Source organism: Gallinula chloropus, assembly GCF_964237585.1.
Source record: "Gallinula chloropus genome assembly, chromosome: 9".
Classification (NCBI taxonomy): Eukaryota; Metazoa; Chordata; class Aves; order Gruiformes; family Rallidae; genus Gallinula; species Gallinula chloropus.
In genome coordinates, this window is record NC_140094.1 from 19,287,130 (window position 1) to 19,304,892 (window position 17,763).

The window sequence follows — 17,763 nt, forward strand, 5'->3', positions numbered from 1 at the left end:
TGACGGGTCCTGTCTTGTTCCAAGCAGCTCTCTGCTCTTTGCTCTGGAAGAACATTGCACAGTGAAAGAGAGACAGGATTCCCTACAACAACCAAGACTTGATTCCAAACAAGAGGTAAAGCCAGGATACTCCTCCCACTGCTGAGGGGTACCCTCGCTGTCTGGACATACCTTGATGCACTAGTGCTGTTCCACGTTTTGCCCACAGCAGTTTCAGCCCACAGACGCTGCTCCAGAGCTTTGGAACTGAAGTACCAGCAATGAAGGCAAGCAAATAAACCCCCCTCGTTCGTTGTTGAGCTAATTAGCTTATCAAACAGGGAGTTCCTGTAGAAGCATTTGTTTCCAATATGCATTAATAGCCAAATTACAAATGATCCAATAGGCAGCTTAATTCTTCCCTACTGACCAGAAGCGTTGATTAACAAATCCTTTCTGCTGCAGACAATATGAAAAGCCCGTGTGTCACGGGGATTGATAGCTCAACATCACTTTGGATCACTCCAGAATGTGTCCTACCAGGGGGCTACTCCCCTCCCTGGGTGGGTAAACACCACCTGAATAAAAGCTAAGGACAAGAAACCCCACTTCACAGGCGCTCCCAAAACAAAGCAGCGTTGTTGGAGCCTGGAGAGACAAGAGTGAGACATCCCATGCCACCAACCATCTCAGAAGCAAAGCATTCCTGCTCAGAAGCAACCTTCACAACTCTTGAGCTCACAAAAAACACCCTCCTCCTCCTCCTTTCCCCCCACTCTCTTCCCCCCCCCCAGGAAACACAACGTAACTGAATGCTTTTTATTACATCTAAAGATTTCTACATAAACAGGTAACATTCAATAGGTAAACCATTTTTTTTTCCAATGCATATAATAAATATTTTCACTTGGTACTTTTATACAAACTGACATTGGTCTACTATACATTTTTAAAAGCCATTTACTGGTTTGGCATGCCGTATGGAAACTAAGAGAAAGTTTTAAGGCAATGAATGACAGATTTAAATTCATGGAATTAATGGTAATTTTAATATTCTGCTTATATACATTTTTTTTTCCCTTTGTTAATTAAAACAATTAACAGCAGCACTTTCGGGGACCACCAGCAATTTTCCCTTGTTAGAAATCTAAGCTCTGGTAAAAAAAAAGAAAGAAAAAAAAAAGAAAGAAAAAAAAGAAAGAAAAAGGCAAAAAAACCCAGTTACACTGACAAAACAAAATCCTTTCTATTTAAAATGTGCTTCAAACCCTGAAATGTTAAACTGCAACAAAGAAATAAATTCTCCAAACGTTCTCCTCACAGTCCTTAGCTCTGCGTTGGGAGGCAGGTCCAAGAGAGTCCAATGGAAGTCTGTCAGTCACCCCATCCTCGAGAGGCTTATTGAATCCTGGCTGTGGAGAGGGAGGGGCTGTCACGTGTATTGCTGTGGAAGCACTATGAACGTGTGGCCTAGGTGACAGTTTAGTGTGGTTTGTCCTCTCAGAGTCAGTAACGGCCTTGAGAGCGCTCCAAGGCCGCTGCCACGCTGCCCATCCAACAGCTGCGTACTGGTAACACTCGCGTGCGCGCACCCCGCTCCTCCCTGGGTCTGAGGACAAGAGAGCGCTCAGGGCTGAGGATGAGAGAAGCTCCGCGGCGGACGGAGCCGCACCGCAAGCTGGGCTGCCCTGGGGTGGCGGCTCCACTGCCTCTCGGGTTAACGTGCCAACTGACAGAGGTGGAGTTTGTGGAGTGAACTCTTCTCTTCCTGCGCACAGGGAACTTGTCGAGAACTCAGACCGAGACTTCTACCAAGCAACGTTAACTGTGGTCAGAGGCACAGAGAGTCATCAACTAGAAAGAACACCCTAGCATGAAACAGGAATACTCACAAAGCATATGGGGTTAATACCACAAAGGAGGATTTAAGAACATCTCTGTCCCTTCTGTGTAGAGCGACGAGGTTGAAACGACGACAACGGTGAACTCAACGGCCTTCCTTCCCTTGGGGGTGACTCGTGAGGAAACGGAAGACGTCATCAGCTGACCTCACTTTCCAACAGCTACCGCAGGCCGTAAAGATGCCGGATTGTGTGTTCTCACACACTCACCACCTTTAAGTTCTATATGTGAATCAACAAGATTTTGATACCATTGTCAAAAGTGACATAAGCCGCTCTTCAGGTCATCTTTAACAATACAGTCAATGGAAACGCTGTCACAATGGTGGGTAAAACAGCCACAAGCTCTCCCAAACTCCTCTGGGGTGTTTCAGAAGCTGGGGTCACACACGCTCCCAGTTACACCGCTGGCAGTCATACTCCAGGTTTACAAACGGTATTATAGCAAAGCATATGCTCTGAAGTTACCAGGTTAGTATTCATGACTAAAATGTATGAGATATATTCCTAATGTAGGTTTAATCACTTCAAAATCAGACTGAGCTTAAAAAATAAGTATTTCCCATTTTCTATCCTTTTATTTATTTTTTTTTTTACTGACATTTAATAAATTATAAAATTGGTGTATGGTGAAATATATATATATCAGCCAGATATGTATGAAATACACATGCATGGGAAAAACTATTTAACTCACTTTTAACTCACACACACAGATCTATAAATACATATATACACACACATATACATATAAACACAAACATTTGTTTTCAAAATTCAAGTCAACTATTTAGTGGCAGAGGGATGCTGTAAAAACACTAAAAACGATTTTGATGCCACATAATGTGAACCTTTCAAATAACCATACAACTGATCATACAGCAATACCTAATGCTACTTGGATTAAAGATTTTTTCTTTTTTTTCCTTTTTTTCTTTTTTTTTCCTTTTTTTCATTTTTTTTTAAATCAATGCAAGTTTTTGAGACAACTTCATAGGCAAAATGTGGCCCTTGTCAATGCTCAAAGCAACTAGCTGCAATCAACAGTTCTGGACATTAAAAATTCAGACAAGAATCTGCTAATTTTAGTATTCCTTAACTCTCTTTTCCTGATAAACCTGTTACCTGCACTTTCAACCAGTTACAAAAATATTTTTCACACCAGAGGAAATATTTACTCTCTCTGATATGGACTTTGGGACACAAGAGAATCACTTCCTTCCCTCCCCCTTCTTTAAAGAATCTCCTGAAAAATTGCGTTCCAGCTATTTACACATTTCACTCTTCAGTAAGAACAGATCAGCCCAAATGACCCATCAGTTATTAAAAATAAAAATAAAAATTTCCTATGTCATGCACAATTTAAAAAAAAGAAAAAATAAAGTTAGGAGATCAAAAGAAGTGTAAGGATGGCTCAAAGTTCAACAGAAGTGGACTGAAAAATCAGGGAAATCAAAATAATTACGAAGCCCAAAAGAGAAAACTGCCTTTTGAAACCCACTACCCTCAGACTTCCATAGGTAGCAATACACTTGAGTCCATGGGCTACAGGGTGGGGCTTTTTTATTGGGTAGGTTTTTGGTTTAAGAGACTCACATCGAACATTTAATATTAGTTTGGATGAACGTGAACGCAGAAGACAAGTGTGCCAAGACCATTATCAGCTGCACAAACCATGCAATAGTGTGTTGGTATTTGTATTTTCTTCCTTTTGTTGACAAGTTCACCACTTTTAAGCAGATAATTCTTGATCTACCGCAGCTAAAAGTAGGTTTTTCTCCAGTAAAACAAGACAGGCCTCAGTTCATCAGGCCATTTGCACACGCATGGCTAACTTTAAAGCACAAGCAGTTCCACACATTTAAAACTGACACATGCTTAATATTTTGCTGATTAGGACCTTAAGTTATTTCAAAAGGATTTCATAGTAAGTTCTTAGAAACAAAACCCTACAGTCCAATGTGTCACCACTTTCATTTGGGGCTAGATTCTATAAAAATTCTCTGTCTTGTCCCACATAAGCACAGCCAAGTAAATCCTCAGCCTGAAATTTTATTGAGTCTGGCCCTGAAGAATAATTGGTGCACTAATGAGCTTGCAACATGCTTGATTAAAGCATGGAATTAACAAACAAACAAAAAAATCATCTGAACAGAGGCTCACACAGAAGCAGAAATGACCCCAAAAAAACCCCAAACCAAACAAAAAAACCCAAACCCACTCCTGAAAGGCTATGTCCTGCAGACAGGGGATGCTGTGGGACAGTTTGGGTAGGGTTTATTCTGCTTTAAGCATAATAAAAACTGCACTAAATATGGATGGAGGAATTAGATTCCAAAGGTAAAATGTCTCCAAGAGGAGTAAAAACAAACCCAGAAAAAAAAAAAACCTCTCAAGTTTGAACTTTAAAAGTTCAGCTCCTTTCCTGTTTATGTTATTGTGAAGAAAATAATGCCATTTGTGTCCACACTATGGGGGGGGGGGGGGAAAGTAACTCACATGACAAATGCACAGGTGTAAAATCTTCAGCATCCAAAAATGAACTGAAGCTCCTTGTTTTTGTTAATTTTTTTTTTTTCATTTTGTGGTTTTTTTGGGTTTTTTTTTTCTTATTTTTACCAGTGAGGCCATCTTAGGTTTATATACAAAAGTAAAACTGAAAATATACTTTTGTTCTCTGTACACATAAATTTTTTTTTCCCTAAAAAAGGAAAAAAAAAAAACAAAACAAACCAAAACAAACAACCAAACCCTTGTCTATGTTTCTAACATAAAGTAAAACCAAGCACAAAGATTTCCTCTGACGAGTTCGTTTACTCCAAAAATCAGTCCAAGGAAATAATGTCTGGTATGATACCAAAGATAGACGCCGTGTCCGTGCTGCTCCTACTTGCAACTGGATGACCATGATTCTCTCGCAGGCTGTTGGAGGAAACAAGACTGCTGTTACTGCCACTATTGCTACCATTTGTGGCTGGCAGAGAACTGCTTCCTCCTGCATTTAGCTGATCGAGAAACATCTGAGATGAAGTGTATGGGAAAAAACGAGAGTGTAAGAGTTCTTGATCATCTGATGCGGAAACTGCCGCGGCTGCAGCGGCAAGAAGGGATGTGTTGTAATGCTGGGGGGGGAAAAACAACATTTTCAAGTTACATTTCAGACACCAGAGTTTTGATTCAGACCAGCACAAAAGCAGGTATTTGTAAAGCTAAAGCTCTGACAGCTTCTGGTTTTCACATCAGGTCGTCTACTCGACCTGTCTGTAAGGTATGTGGACCGATGCAGTGAGCTTTTACCTTTGGAGCCCCTGATTTCTGAAGCCAAAAAGAAACTGGAAATACTAGTGAGAACAAACAATAGAAAGGCACCAGTATCCTAAGACACCCAAGAAGATACTGGAAGAGCATGAAGAGGTTTTTACCTCTTCAAAATGCTCCCTGCTGGAAAAATTCCCCCAAATTCAAAGAAACAGTTTGTCATCCCTCTCCTCCACTCAAAAGTCACAGACCAACCACAGCTATTTGCTGGTGGGTGGTGGAAGTACTCTTCTGTGAAGAATGCAAGTCAAAACCCACTCTTAATCCCTTTCGATGGCAGCAAGGGCTGTCCCAAGTTCTATCTGCTGGGCAGCCCCTGAAAGTCAAGAACTTTAGCTATGAAAAAAACAGATTTTAAATATAACCTCTCCAGAGGGTGATTTTGCTCTCAATGTTTTTTACCACTACGATCAAATGTACAGGCAGGTTATTCAGCCTCATTCCCCTACGTTTATGCACACGTATAATTATTCTGTATCAGTGCAGATCAGACTTTGCTGCTACTTGTTTCAGAATAATTCTCCTATCTATGTTTTATTGAGTATCAAAGGCAGATTTCTGAATCTAAATTCTACAGTGCAGGCTCTGGTTGTAATTATGATATGAAAGTATCCCTCTACATGCAGTGCACCTCTGCTGCTTGAGATTGCAGGAAAGATACTAAGGGACAAAGGGCATGGGAGTCACCCCAGACACCTTCTTTTCTTGGAAGCACATGAGGAAAATTGATTGACTGAGTGGAAAGACTTGCCAGCTCAGGCTCCTTTTGAAAGTGACCTGCTTAGTTCCCAAAACTGGAAGAGCCAGCACCAACACAGCCTGTTTCACAGGCACTCACAGAAAGGTGGCAAACAAGGCACGAACAGGCACACAGCCTCAGAAAAAACAAGAGCCGACCCCGACTCTCCAAACTGTGTAAAGGACTGTCAAGAGTCCCAGTGGTGGGGCCCATCATGATCTGAAAAACAAAGGAGGTGGCTGGTGGACCTTCAGCCATGGCCAAGGGTCAAGTATGATGGTGGCTGATTGAGGTTAACCCTTGGAAACTGAAATGTCTCTCTTTTGTTAAAAGCCTTATCCTACACCCGTATTTAGACACTGATTATGTTTGGTCACGGTTTCTGTGTGTATAAATAAAGCTGCAGCCTGCCTGCATTTACACCTACATCACACATCTGCTCCTTCCTTGACTTGATTTTCATTGACTTACCTGATTGTCTCCTGACAGGAAAGGGAAGAAATCTAAACCTGTAAAGAACCAAAGGAAAAAAACAATAAATAAGCTACTCAAAGCAAACAGACACCTCCTCACGTTTATTATGAAACAAAGCCAGCATAATACTGAGAACACTTCAGATGCTTTTCACTACCAGAGCCTACAGAACATCAACCCCTTACAATCTTAAGATATTCACGTATTTTTTTATACACCATCTCATCCTCTGTGAGTGCAAAATAGTATTTTGCACTACTGGACTGTCAAGAGACTGTATGCTTAAATCCTTTTACGACAATTATTACTGCTTGGAGAGCTGTACTTAAGAGTTACAAACAGTCAGAAGCTCACCTTGCAAGTCATAAGGCATAGGTGTCATATGGAATGGATGCCTGTAGTCTTGGATAAGTGATGTGTTGATGTAGCTGGTGTCAACAGCAGGAAGGCTTGGTGTTCTTGACACTGGAGATGCTTGATGGGGCAAATTTAAAATGCTGGAAGAAACAAAGGCTTGTTACGAGCGTGAAACATAGTCTTGGTTTTTATGCTGGGAGAACAGCATTTGAAGATTTCTCTGGCTGTCCCATGCAGGGTATGCTTATTTTCAAATTTAACACAAAGTTAACCTCTCAATGCATGTTATGAGCTTTGTGACAGACACACAACACAAGCTGCCTTTGGAAATTTCAAAGTTTTATTAGAAAGTGCCAATGAGTCTTGCAGGGACTGCAAAGGGGTAGGGGGGAGGTGGGGAAAGGACATCAGCATCACGTGTTCCCCACGTTTTCTTCTCACAATGGTATTTTACGAGAGAAGTCAATTCAGTCCGAGCCAGACTGCTGCCCAAACAGCTGAAGTCGAGCAAAAGTAAAGGGAAAGGACAGCTCAGTCCCAAACAGCAGAAACTGATGACTGTCAATATAAATGGTCTTGGGATCTCTGCTATAAATACCCCTAAGCCAGGGCAGGACAATCTTAAAGGAATACTGAACCCCTCAAAAGGTACTAATCTGTGTGACAGCACAACAGATACCCTCTACAACGTAATTCGTGATGCAAGCCAGCCAGAAAGGTTTTGGAGATTTAAATGATCACTGTGTCATTTACATTACTGGAGCAGTGATCAGTTCTAACAGGATCCCTTCGGTTTAGCCTCAGTTTTCATCCCCACATGTTTATGTGACCAGGGTGCTAGTAACAGCTTGGTTACTTAGGTGTAATCAGGTTGTTCTGGCATTCTTTATTACTCTGCTGCTGGCAGCAATCGCTGTCAGAGCCCACACACTCCCATACCACACCCATGTTTCTCACTGCTCGCACTCTGGCTATGGTGCTGCTTCCGTATTTCCCTATGGATGAAAAACACCTCCAAAAAAAGAGGAGAAAAATGCTTCTAAGCCACAACCTTTTGCACCATTTTATACTCATATTCGTGAAAATGAGTAAAACACAATTTAAAATTAGTATAAACACAATTTAAAAGCTGTTTCATGTTACTTTTGAAGTTGCTACTCCAATCTTTTCAGGCTTTGTGACCCCAGAACAAATCTATCTGCCGTCAGCTACCACATTAGGATATAATCCAAATACAGAGCTTTCTACACACAAATATTTGGAAATTTGTTCCTGCTCTCTAAATGTGAGTGTATTCTCTCTGCATTGACCTGTGTATTTTATTCTCACCCCTTATTATTTAACGGTGATGCTGGAGATATGGAAGGACAGCTTCTCTTTGCAGATGGTTCTTCCTCCTCTTCATCTGATGAGCTATCAATGGTTAAATCAATCACTTCTACTTTCTTATTTTTATTTGACTGTTGGTGAGAAGACACCTGATGTTCCAAGGAAGAGCTTATGCATCCTATACAAAGTAAGGCAACATTATAAGCTGTAGCTTACAAATACAACCATCATAACATCACAGCTTATTTTATGCCTTCATAAATAAAGCTTACAACTTAGAATAAAAGACAACAATAATTGCATAATGTTGATAACTACAGTACCACCAACACTGGTACCAACTACAGTCCCAAGCAGGTACTGCTGAAGTGATACTTCTCACAAACGATCACTGAAAGCTACAAACATACATGCAGAAATGAGCATCTTGAGTAGGTAAAGGGACAGCAATACTGAACAGTTCCACAGTTTGACTTTCAGTCCATGCATCCCAAAAGGCGACTCACCGTCAACTCCGTTGTACGATGCAGTTACTTCCTGCACTTCCTTCTTCGATCGCATAGGAGCCCATGATCCATCCTCCTTAAACTGAATTTCATCACAGTCCGTACAATACTTCAGGATTTCCATGAACAACCTGTCAATCACAAATATCTAGCATCAGTCCTCAAAAAGAGCTTAACTCATTTTTTTGATTCAGTGTCTTTATTAGTCAGCAGAGGTTTGAAGTAGTGTTTAAAAAGAGTTGAAAGCTTTTACTGTTCTACTCTTGTCTCATCTGCTCCCCCGATGAAAAGGAGTCGCTGAAGAAATTTAATATTATCTAAAGTAAAACTCAACACATTCACTTAAAGAACTATGACAGTGGAATCCTGAGAGCTCACAACACAGAGCCCTCCATTTCCCAAAATGAAGGAAGAATGCAAACTAACATTAAAAAAAATAACCTCCTGCTTATCCATGTTTATCTTTGACAAAATTTAACTGAGGAAGCACCTATCTTAGAGGACTTCACACAGCTGAGGATTTAAGGACTAGTATTGCCCGAAACTTTTTTTAAAAAAAATATATTTTTCCCTTTTCCAGCAACAGCTTCCTAACAAAACTGAGCATGGGAATCTAAACTTGCAGCCTCTTCTAGCTGCGTCTCCTAAAGCTTTCAGGATCCTGGCACAACATCAGTCCCAGTGGGAATTCCAGCTTTTGACCAAGACTATTCATGTGGTTCTGCATAGGAAAGAGCTTTGCTTTAATTAGTGAGAAAGTTCATTCTTTCCCAGACTGAAACATTTTCTAGAAATAACCTTCTCTTTGGGGTGCCAGAATTCTACCTCCGAATCTCCAACATCCACACCTGACAATATAAGAAGAAACAAGGACAACACTGTGTTTTAATTATTACCAGTCTTGGTGTCTACTAATACCAGCTGAAACCTAGAACACAGAACCCTGTAGCACTCTCATCCAAAGCAGGGGACCTGTAAATCCAGGAGTCCACGACCTTTCACAGGACCTTAAAGAGGATCCCAAGCAATCTTAGGTTCAACTGGCAGGTCACCAGAATGAAGCACATACTCGCTAAAATGGACACAGTCATCTGTGAGGTGGTTTTCTGGGGTTCTGTTTCAGAGGGGTTTTGCCTTTTTGGGTTTTATTTTGGCAGGGTTTTTTGTTTGTTTGGGGATTTTTGTGGGTGGTAGGGGTTGGGTTGGGTTTTTTGAGCAATACATTCTGAGAGCAGTCTCAGAAGACTCTATTTGTTCTCTTCCTTTATCACACTTTGGAAAAGAATCATAGAATGGTCTGGGCTGGAAGGGACCCCAAGGATCACAGAGCTCCAACCCCCTGCCATAGACAGGGCCACCAATATGGTTCCCATCTACGTAATTAAAATGCAAGCCCACGAATACATACCTGGCATTTCTTCATGGAGACCAATAATGCTATTTTATTTTGGTTTTTTAATGTTCTGCAGGTAGGCAGTGTCAGGGAATCCATCTCCATGTCACTTCCTATATATAGCAACTCCCCATGTGTGAAATTGTACATGAGTCTGGGGGAAATGGCAGCATTTATTTGATCCAACACAACCTTCTGCTATCAATTACAGCAGAGTTGTGCAGTTACTCCATGAACAGGAAAGACAGTATTGTGCTGGTTTCACCTAGGGATCCAGCACAACGGAGTATTAAAAAAACAACTGATTTTGCCAGGATAGCTCAAAAATTTATCCACAATCGGAAGCAATACCTTTATTAATAACTTTAAGGGTATGGTGACCGTAATTCTTCCAGAATACTCAATAAAGAGGCACCAGGTTAATAGATCTTCACCAAACAGCAAGGAAATTGAATGACATGGTAACTTAAAACAGGCCACGTACAGACAACTGAGATTTAAGAGCACGGTAGGAATTCTGTGCAGCACAAGAACACTTCAGCAGGAAGTGTAAGGTCCCCATCACTTTGATTCAAGTTTTACTTACCCATCAATAATGAGATGTTCATAGGGAGCCTTCTTGTCACAGACAGGGCAAACCCAAGTTGGCTTCTTTTCATTCATTTGAATATACAGAGTGGCATCAAAACACTGCAGGTGTGAACAAGTCAGGGCCCGACATGGTATTGTTAGCCGCATCTTACCGAGCTTTAAAGAGAAAAAAACAAACCAAAACACAAGATTACATCATCTCAGTATTCAGCTACCAAACAGGGCTTTTCTGACTGAAAAGAGACAGGCAAGTCAAGTTTTACTCCAGAAAAACACCCTCACAAGTCTGAGTTCTAATTAAAATGTGTGCCACAAACATTGCTCCTTCCTTCCCGATGTGCAGGTTTGATTATCACATAAAAATGTCCTTTTTAGTAACTCTTAACTACATTTGATCAAGGAAACTGAAGACTATCTGGTCTTCCATATTCCAATAACGAAATACAGAGTCCACTGACCATCTGTAACATATCAGTGTCTGGGATGAACCATGGAAACTAACTCTTCTCCTTCATTAGTATTTACAAACTGATGACCCCAGCCCAATCCTCCCCTATTCACTCACAGCTAAAGCAGGCATTCAAGCCGCTTGGCCACACGTCAGTCACCAGAGCAGTACCAGAACTGTTTGTTTAACTTCACAATCACAAAAGCAAGCATATAGAAAAGCATCTGCAGGACTACAGCTCATTTCCTGATGTGTTTCTCTAACTTGATCATTTTCACTACTTTCTCCAGAGAACTGTCAGAAAGTGACCACTCACCAAAAAAAGTTACACACAATAAGTATTAATAAACTATTTTATACTCCTCTTGCTGTGATAACACTGCTGTGTATACAGTTGGGTTTTTTCTCATATAAAATTCCAACAGCTGACCACCCCCTATCACATCTTTTCAACACTACAAAGGGCCTGCAAACGTTACGGGGAGGCACCAGAAAATGAGTTCTAAAGTATACTTTCAGATGGGGACCACACTTCTCTTCCCATCTGTAGGAAGGCTGAGACAGTGAGGTTCTGCAGACCAGCCCAGTGCTTCCCTAAGTTTACTACAAACTGGTTAAACTGAGTAGATAGCACAGGCAGTGCCGTGCGCAGTGACTGTTTAGGCTGAACTGCAGAACAGGAATACCTTAGTCTGGATTAGATAAATCAATGCTACCTCAGACCACGAAACAGAGCCATATGATTACACTGAATGCAAAATTGATTAGCTGGTGAAAGGCACTTAATATTAATCTGAAATAAAGTTTCCTCTCCTGAAAAAAAAACAAACCCTAAGCAGTTCTTTTCTGGCCAAGTGCTTATGCTGCAGGTTAGGAGGGCCTTTAGCTGGCCACACTAAAGGTACTAAGTAGGAATGTCTAAACAAGACTATTCCCACATTAAAAACAACAAACCAATTAATTATTAAGAACTATTTACATCAAGGACTTTGAAGCTCTATCCATTTGACTAAATTATACACGACGACTTCACTTGCAAACCCGCAGCCAGCTCCAGCAGCGGAGAGTAGCAGGAACTGTTTTTAGCGTGGCTTAAGCAAGCACCGTGGTCATGCATACTGATTCTGAGCAATACAAGATGGGTGCCACAGGATGGCACTCAATCTCAGAATATCAGAAAACTAAAAACAATATCAAGAACAAAGGCTCTACTCACAGTCCACCACTTCCTCCATGATGCTGCCTTTTTTTTTTTCCTTTTTTAATCCCCCGTAAGCAGAAATCCCTCCGCCCGTTCCCAGGAAAATCAGCTAGACTGCAGGATCTTGGTTATTTTTCTTCCCTCTGGCTCTCAGTCACTGTCACAAAACTCACCACCAGATGGGAGGGGAGCAGAGAACTCCCTGGGGAGTCTGCAGTAATGGTGGTGGAGAGCTCAGACAGCAGGAAGTGCTGTATGTGCCATGTGTTTGGCACCCCCTCCCCCAAAATCCATGACCAAGCACATTATTTCTATCACATAATCAACCCCCAACAAAGCAAGGCCCCCTGATCCATGTCTGTTATGAATTCTTATCTCCCAGATGGTAGGTCAATGGCTCATTTGTCTTTTGGGCACAATAAGAGTCTCCCAGCTCAGCGAGGTTCAAGACTAAGGTACCAGAGATAAAACCTGGACACTTCCATGTGATGCAAAATAAAAATAAAGAAGGTTGAAGGCACGTCCTTCAGGAAGAACATAAATAAATACCTGTCTCCTGAGTGAAAAAGCAGATTTAAACCAGAAATGTTTTCACAAGCTTTTGGTATAAAAATTGCAGCTCTAATTTCTAAGCAGCGGTCAGATTTAACCGGAGCCATACGCACGCAGATCCAAACAGAGTACTCAGCGATAATGAGTTGATGTCTCCTTTCCCATTTTTGGCATTGAACCCCCTGGATCAGCTCGGGCATACGGGCCAGGCTGTGTCAGAACTGACAAAAGAAAAGGTCATGAAAGAAGGGATTCATCCCAACTTTCAAAAAACCTGTGTTTCCCAACAGTGTTTTGATTTTTGTTTTGATTCCTGCCTGTTGGCAGCCAAAGAAACACTGCATTAATTTCTTTTATAAGCATGCAAACCATTGCTATTTTTTCCATGCTGGAAAATGCACCCAAACCAGGAGTTAAAGATCTGTAAAGAGAGCCTGAAAACCTGCAGTAAAATGCTAGGTTTGGAATTTTTGTTCTGTTAAATATTTGGTGTGGCTGCAGAGCCTGAGGATTTATTTATTTTTATTGCAAGAGGAGAAAAAAAAAAAAAAAAAAAGAACATGAATTCAAGTGTCTTCCTGAAACACAGCCTCAGGTCCAGCCCATTTGCTTGCTGTATCTTGGATAGATTCAGCCAATAGTTAAGGACAGATTTTTTCCTCTGTACTCCGCGGTCTCGGAGGGAGAGCAGGCCTCTGTGCTAAAAAAAGATCAGCAGCAATCCAAAACAAATTCAGAGGAAGCTGCCTCACTCTGCACTTTCCTTTTTTTTATTTTTGAGGGCAAAATAAATGTTATAAAGTCTAAATGCAATTCCATTTGTTTTATTGAAGCATGCACACAAGAGAAGCCCACCCACAACACATGAGATGGGAGAAGAGCAACCTCACGTTGTAACAGAGCTGCAGATGCATCACTCTCTTAATTTTTGGTTCTGTTGAAAGAGACCAAAGCAGTGATTTCAATGCATATTTTCAAAGCATCCACTGTCTGCTTGAGCATTAGTTACTAAGCACAAAATACTTACAAATAAATTCTCCCTGAGCCAAATGCTTACAGATCAGCAAGTAAATATAGAGGCTAAAACTCCATTCAGACCCAAGGACAGCCTGAATCGTGGTAACAACCCTTCTATTCACAGGGCAGGTTGAAAGGTGCAGTCTCTGTCCCAAGGAGCTTTAGCAATGATGGATTAATTCTAAGAGCTACAGTGAAATCAGACAGCACTCAATGAGGAGCATACTGGAAAAAGTCAAGTGTCTACATTTTGCAGACATTATTTGGTTTGCATGCCTATCAGAAAAGTAGTAAGTTTTAAAAAGGAAATATGGACAAAGGCAGGACTTCTGAAGAGTGACATCCTAATGTCTGGCTGCTGCTTCATTTTACTCCCACAGAACTCTGAGAAAGCAAAACAGAATTTGACCTTTTTAGGTATGAGAAAACTTGAAGTCCTAAAGTTTTCTTTCCTGCTCTAGCTCATCTGAGTTGTAGATGCATTTTCTCTTGATGACTAAAAGCACTGCAGAAGAACTTTTATCTGTAATGGGGACAATCAGGACAAACAGAATGTGTCAGAAATCTTCCATAGAATGATCCATAAAGCAACATCACTGCCCGAAGAGGCAGTTTTGACAAATCAAGTATGAATGAAGTAGAAATGTGTAAATCCCAAAGATGCATGAAGATTAATTTAATGAATTAATACACAGGTGCTTCGAAACCCTTATAGCCATTGAACTCCCACTAATGGATTACTATTTTTGTCTGCATTGGAAACTAATTTTAAGTGTGAATAAGAACACTGTGCATAAAGAATGACCAAAAAACCTAACAGGACTATCCCTGCACTTTCTAGAGTAACACAGTACTTAGAGCACAACCAACCAACTATAACAACTCAGCAAAACAGGCTGCCAGGTGTGGACCCAAAATACTTCAGCATTCCAAATCTGCAGCAGTTTCGATGTTACATGTAAGTTTATAGGCTTGTAAGAAGTGATGAGGTTCTAAGTTTACAGGTCAGGAAGTTATGTTGTAAATGAGATCCCTGTATCCTACAGATGAGTTTTATCTTCTTTATAAATGCATTGTTATTTAGTTAGCATCATATAGAGAAAGTCTTAAGACTGATGATCATGAAAATACCACATTTAAAAGATTTACAATAATCTAATATATACATAAAAAGGAACCACAAGATAATTGTGCATTTTACAAAGCAAAGCTCGTATATCTCAAAGTTCATCTTTACTTTGGTAGGGTTTAAGAAGATATTAAATAACTTGAGAAATAAACTCTGATTTGTCAAGAATAAGTCAGTCAGTTTTCTTCAGATTTCAAAAGCGAAAACTTTATGACAAACTCGAGCAGATTGAGCCAAACCAGGAAACAGATGTGTCTTTAATCCTGGAAAGAGGTTACACTGCAGTAAAGATACTGTGTCTATTCGTCCAGAGAACAAGTATTCTGAAGGTGCATGGAGTACTGAGTCCCCCCAAAAGTGTGCATAATATTAGTATCGTGCAGTTCAGCTGCTGTTGACACAGACCCAGCTATAAACCACGGCTTACCCCTGCACCTAACTGGTTAAAAACCAACAGGTCATGATACAATATGTCTCTGCCACTTCCACAAGCACTCGCTGGAGTTGTGTTCTCCCACTTCAAATTTAGAACAAATTTTGTTTGAGCAACCTATAGAACTCTGCTTCATTGTCAATCTAAGACTACAAAACACTCCAAGTGCTTACAACCAACTTTGCTTAAAAGATGCTCAATTCTTGGCTTCACACACTGGCTGAACGGCTATTTTCAGATACACCTACCTTACCAACGGGGTGTTTTTATCACAATCGAGGACCCAGCCTGCACACTCAGAGGACCTTGTGACAGAGTTCAACGTACACTTACACATAATTTTGAAGAGCCTTTTCCAGTGAACGGAACACTCATTTTGCCAGGGGTATACCACACACCACAGCTCAGTGAGGGACAACTTCAGTGCTGGATCCCACCCCCCCCCCAAAGTCAACACACATGTAAAGACAGGCTGAACTCTACCAAATACACGTCCTATTCCTGCCACATTTTGATCAGAATCAGTTTTGAGGGAATTGAAACATAAAAAAGCTTACCGGACAAAGAAGAGAAACTCTTAAGCTTGTTGTTGCTATTTCACTGTCTGGATCGGCAGTCAGTTTCTCTTTAACTGTTATTTGAAAGGAGAGAAAGTTTGTTTTACATTTCATTTAAAACACAAATCGGGTGACAGAGAAATAAAACAAGTCTGAAACTGTGTGCTAAACTTTCAGTTCGCCATATCTACTGGTAGCAAGCAGCAGTGACTATTGTTTCAGACTCACACAATAACCATGTAACACAAGCAGTCTTTACACTCTAGAAAGATCATAAACAACAAGATTTAAGAAGGCAAACAGCAGGAAATGTTCATCTTAAACCAGGATCCCTAGAAAATATATTTATACAGGGAGGTCTCTTTCCATATACATGCAACTTTTTAAACCTTCTGATAAGATGAGCCAGGTTAAAAAATGTGTTAGTAACTCTCAGATGTACAAATACCCCTGTAAAGCTCTGAAATATTCATCAGGCAAGATGGTGACTTAAAAGTGAAAGACAAATTGCGAATTTGGAAATGAGAAGTACCTTGATGAAATTTGGGGTTTAAATAACTGCAGTGAAATATTAGTGCTGTAGAAGTCTTTCATCTCTACCCATTCTCTACTTTCACTTCTAAGGACTGTTTTATAAGCAGTCACTGGTTAAATGAACAAGCCAGTTCCCCGTTCTTCCTGCTCCATGAACCGTACCTACACCCTCAATCTCACTTTGTATACAAAGAGCAGTAGCCACCTGAAAACTCTCTAGATTTTTGTGTGTTTAAATCATCACACTGCATTAGCACAAGCTAATGCCCAGCTCTACGTATCACTGCCTTCGTAGCATTTACTAGTGGAGCAATGCGCTCCCTTTTGGAGAGGGTCCTGTGCTGTGTACAACACACTTTATCTGAGTATTAGAGCATGACCAACAGCTGTCAGGAGTTGGCATTTTCACCCTCTCCCTGAAAAAAGAAACATGACCGCAGTTTTTGCTTGTGTTTTTATTACACAAACTTATACCAACATGTACTTGTCAGAGAAAACAGCAAAGCAGCAAACCTCACAGTTAAATTTGGAATGGGGTTGGGAGGAGTATCTTGCTAGAGACTCTCTCTCCAGGAGCTTGGTCCACAGTACCGTGCCAAAAGAACAAAAACTGCCTTGATGGAGACTTTCCTCTAGCACGTCCACATCAAGGTTCAGTGTCAGGCATTTAGTTCAGCTTGCTTGAGATACTGAATTACCAGTTAACTATATAAATACAGTTGTTCTGTTCTGAAGAAACAAAGCCAGTATGGCTGAACTGAAAGAGATTCTCTTGCATTTTTCCCTTCACAGTGTCAACAGGGTTCCTGGACTGGCTCCTAGTAAAAACAAAGGCCTCTGAGTCTTTGAACTGGAACTGAATACAAAGAACACCACTATCAGATTCTCAAAACCCAGAGAATTGTAGGAAGTCCAAACCTCGGTTAGTAAAGTCCTATTTCAAATCTCCTTCTAGACAAAAGCTATTTTTCCTTTTTAAACAAGTAGTAGTACATCAGACATACTTAGTGCTCTAGAATGATCAGGGTTCCGTATTCCTTTTGCTCGCAACCTCTGCAGTAACACCGTGGAGGACAGCTGCTTTACAAGATAGACTGCCATGGAATAGTTCTAGAAAATACAACCAAAGATCAAAGGAGAAACTGTTTTAATCAAAAGATAGCTTGTATTTCACACAATGCTTATGCAATTTGTTACACATGTTTCTAAAGCAGTTACAAAACTTCAGATAGCAAAGTTTTCAGACTAGAGAAAACCCACCCTGCTTCAGAAAGTTCACAGGGCTGGAGTTTTTGAGGTGCAACA

The 17,763-nt window shown here is 40.7% G+C and overlaps 1 protein-coding gene across 1 annotated transcript in view; it reads right to left on the bottom strand.

Moving 5' to 3' along the window:
• Positions 1–4,102: 4,102 nt before the first annotated feature.
• The window catches only part of PIAS1 (protein inhibitor of activated STAT 1), a gene marked incomplete at its 5' end in the record, with an annotated part of 60,391 nt that continues 46,730 nt past the window's right edge, over positions 4,103–17,763 (bottom strand). Inside the window, 8 exons of the mRNA XM_084267954.1 lie at positions 4,103–5,002; positions 6,409–6,446; positions 6,766–6,908; positions 8,098–8,275; positions 8,604–8,734; positions 10,583–10,743; positions 15,925–15,998; positions 17,463–17,568. Coding sequence (XP_084124080.1) covers positions 4,706–5,002; positions 6,409–6,446; positions 6,766–6,908; positions 8,098–8,275; positions 8,604–8,734; positions 10,583–10,743; positions 15,925–15,998; positions 17,463–17,568 — 1,128 coding nt within the window. The 3' untranslated portion in view covers positions 4,103–4,705. The remainder of the gene's footprint in view (positions 5,003–6,408; positions 6,447–6,765; positions 6,909–8,097; positions 8,276–8,603; positions 8,735–10,582; positions 10,744–15,924; positions 15,999–17,462; positions 17,569–17,763) is intronic.